This window comes from Austrofundulus limnaeus, unplaced genomic scaffold (genome assembly GCF_001266775.1).
Source record: "Austrofundulus limnaeus strain Quisiro unplaced genomic scaffold, Austrofundulus_limnaeus-1.0 Scaffold1008, whole genome shotgun sequence".
Lineage (NCBI taxonomy): Eukaryota > Metazoa > Chordata > Actinopteri > Cyprinodontiformes > Rivulidae > Austrofundulus > Austrofundulus limnaeus.
The window spans coordinates 5,277-8,502 of NW_013953410.1; the positions used below are offsets into that span (position 1 = coordinate 5,277).

A 3,226-nucleotide genomic window follows, 5' to 3' on the forward strand; every position below is an offset into this window, starting at 1 on the left:
TACGTCAGACGAGGCTACGCAACGCGTGACTACGTCAGACGAGGCTACGCAACGCGTGACTACGTCAGACGTCGGCGACAAGCTTTGCAGTGGTAAACAGGAAGTGAAACTTGCTAACTAGCAGAGGCTAATCAACTCGGGACAGTGGAGTAATTTTTTCGTGAATGTCTTGCTATTGGGCAAGTTGTAATTATTCTATCTATTCAGCTACAGGCTATGTTTAACGCTGCCAGGAGACGTAGGGAAATAAACGCAATGTTAAACTACTTTTATGATAACATCTGGGACGAGGCAGGAAAGCGGAAACAGCTGAACGTCACGTGAGGTAAATATGCGCTACGTCAGATTTTATTCAACAAACACGTTTCCATCTCCCGTTTTGCGCATTAACTACTTTGCGAATCATTCAAAAACCACCTCAAGCGAGCGTAAAAACTTTTTAGCGAATTGAGGATTTTTTTTTCAAATTTTGCTGTTTCCATCTGACTTTTTTTTTCACATTTTTAATGCAACACTTCTAAATGTGCATCAAAAAGCTTTGATGGAAACGCTCTCAATTGACTTTAACAATTTCTCAGTCCTGGCATCTAGAAACTATTCCCCCAGCATGATGCTGACACAATGCTTCATTGTTGGGGTGATGTTGGTCAAGTGATTAGCAATGCCTGGTTTCATCAGAATGGCGGGTCTTGTTCCTTGCAATGTTGGAGTTCCTCAGGTGGACTGTGGAAGTATTGGCAGCCCATGTTATGTTGATATTAAATTAAATTTTCCACGAAGAAATCTCTAACTACTTTTAAAGCAAACATCCAGTTGATATGTCTCCCAACATGCTAAACAGACACATTTATCTGTTCATCTCAAACTGAAGTTTGTATTTGTCACAAACCAGTCTTTCAGTATTCAGCAAAATACTCCCAAAGTGTTTTAAAATTCCACTGCATTGGATTCTGCTTTATTCGAATCTTAGTCAGTGTTGTATAAAGTACCACAAAGTGATACTTGAGTAAAAGTACAAGTATCTTACCAAAAAACTACTTTGGTAAAAGTTAGTCTCCTTTAGGAATACAGTATTACTTGAGTAAAAGTCTTAAAGTATGTGATATTTGTTGTAGTTAAGTTTTAAAAGTCAAAGTACTGATTTAAAATGAGCAGTTAGATTTTCTGTAAGGACATTTATTAGGAGGTGACCTCCCCAAAAACTGCAGAAATGACTGTTGTATTAAAAGAATGAATGGATGTTAAATTTAGGATGCACTAGTCCAGCTGTTTCAGTTTATATACATATATCAAGGCTGCACAAAGCTTTTCCCCAAAATGAAAATCTATCTGAGGGCTGCGGCCAAATGTAAKAATATAATTCATGAAATACAAATACTTCTTAAGTACAGTCCTTTTATTTGAATGGTTCTGTCCTGCTGGAGTGTGACATGATTTGTTTGTGTACAAACTAATACACTATCAGAGTTTTATATATTTATACTTCTCATTCAACCACAGTTAAATTCACTCTATCTAAGAAGCACAATTTATGGATAGTTTTTATTTTTTACAAGAACAAGCTGGAATAAAAACAAGCAAAATGAAATAAAAGTAACAACTTTCTACTTATTGTCTTTTTTAAAAATGTAAGATGAGATACACAGATAATTGTGTGAAAATGTAAGAAGTAGAAGTAAAAAGTAGGCTGAAAAACAATTACTCAAGTACAGATACCCAAAAATTCTACTTAAGTACAGTAATCAAGTATTTGTACTTAACAACTGATCTTAGTGAGAATATTTATTAGGGCTGCAACGATAAAGGAAATTCACGATTCGGTTCGATACTTTAGTCTCACAGTTCGATATTTTTTCGATACAAAAAATAGAAATGTCCATGCCCCTTTTAACTTGTAATTTAATTGTATTAATTATGAACATTTGTTTAACCTCAAAAGTACAGTTTTTAAATTAAATGTTGCTGAAACAGCAAGTTTCTCAGTGGATCTGTGCTCAAAAATACAGCCTAGGTGGAGTAGTCGAACACAGATCCACTGATCCTTCAACACAGAGCATCTTCAGAAGACAAGTTGATAAAATAAATTTTAAAAACCTGTGTTGTTTGATACAAGTGTGTGTTGGACCCTAAAGCACTGTTTGATACGGGTACATGTATTGTTGCACCCCTAATATATATAACATGAGACATGGAATGTGTTGCAAGATTAGTTTAATTGTGGTGTTTTTGTTATTTATTAGATGTTGTTTTTGATCAGGTTTGTGTTACAAAAATAGTTGTATAATAATGTTGTCTTTTGTCTCCAGAGCAACACTCCACTGAGCAAAGAGGACACTACAGCAGGATCTGCCAGTCAGTCAAGTGATTCTTTAATCATCAGCAGCCAAACAGGAAACCAGTCAGCCGGAGGACCCTCTGAAGAGTTTGAGGACCTGATAAAAAACGTAGATGCCGGTACAGCTGAAAAGCTTTTCGATGAATTCTCGGATGATTTTGTTGACATAGTGAGAAGTGAAGCTGCGGTACAAAAAGAGGAAGTAGACGGAGGAAAAGGCGAAGTGGCCAGTGGCATAAAGGATCCACAAACAACTTCCACTGCTCCAGTTATTGATATGAATGTTGATCTGTCGACCAGCAGTGAGCAGCAGCCACCTGTCAGTGAGGAAATCTCAGACCCCCTGGTTGACCTCGTCTGTGATCCATCAGTTCCTGCCGATGCCAAAAATCCCAGTGCAGCCATGATGGATCTTTTTCAGGATGAGGGAAGCAACATTTTCACAGAAACTCAGCCGACTAAAGCTGACAAGCTGCCTCAGAAAAGCCTGTTCGGTGACCCTGATGAGGATCTGTTTAGTGAGCCGCTGGGTGCCGTCTCTAAGAAACCAACCAGTAAGGAACATGCTCCCAAACCTGCAGCTGCTGCTGGAGAACCTTTGCAAGGCAATACACCCACAGATATTTTTACAGAGGAACATGTCCCCACAGTCCCAAAAACCAGGAACACCAGTGCTGCCATCTCCAAAACCAATGGAGTCCACTCTGAGGAAAGCCCAGACATATTTGCTGGTAGGATTGACACTTTCTAAAATTTAAAATATTCTAAAATGTGTCTGACCTTATGTTTTCTCAGACATTCAATTATTTCAAATCATTATTACAAATAACTTCATTTCTGGACATTTATGGTTTGATTTCTTTGTATGTATGGATCACTTGGGTTGTTACC

The 3,226-nt window shown here is 37.9% G+C and overlaps 1 protein-coding gene across 1 annotated transcript in view; it reads left to right on the forward strand.

Moving 5' to 3' along the window:
- LOC106533727 (sorting nexin-1) overlaps positions 1 to 3,226 on the forward strand; it is a gene marked incomplete in the record, with an annotated part of 30,031 nt that overhangs the window by 4,567 nt on the left and 22,238 nt on the right. Inside the window, 1 exon segment of the mRNA XM_014030151.1 lies at positions 2,307 to 3,066. Coding sequence (XP_013885605.1) covers positions 2,307 to 3,066 — 760 coding nt within the window.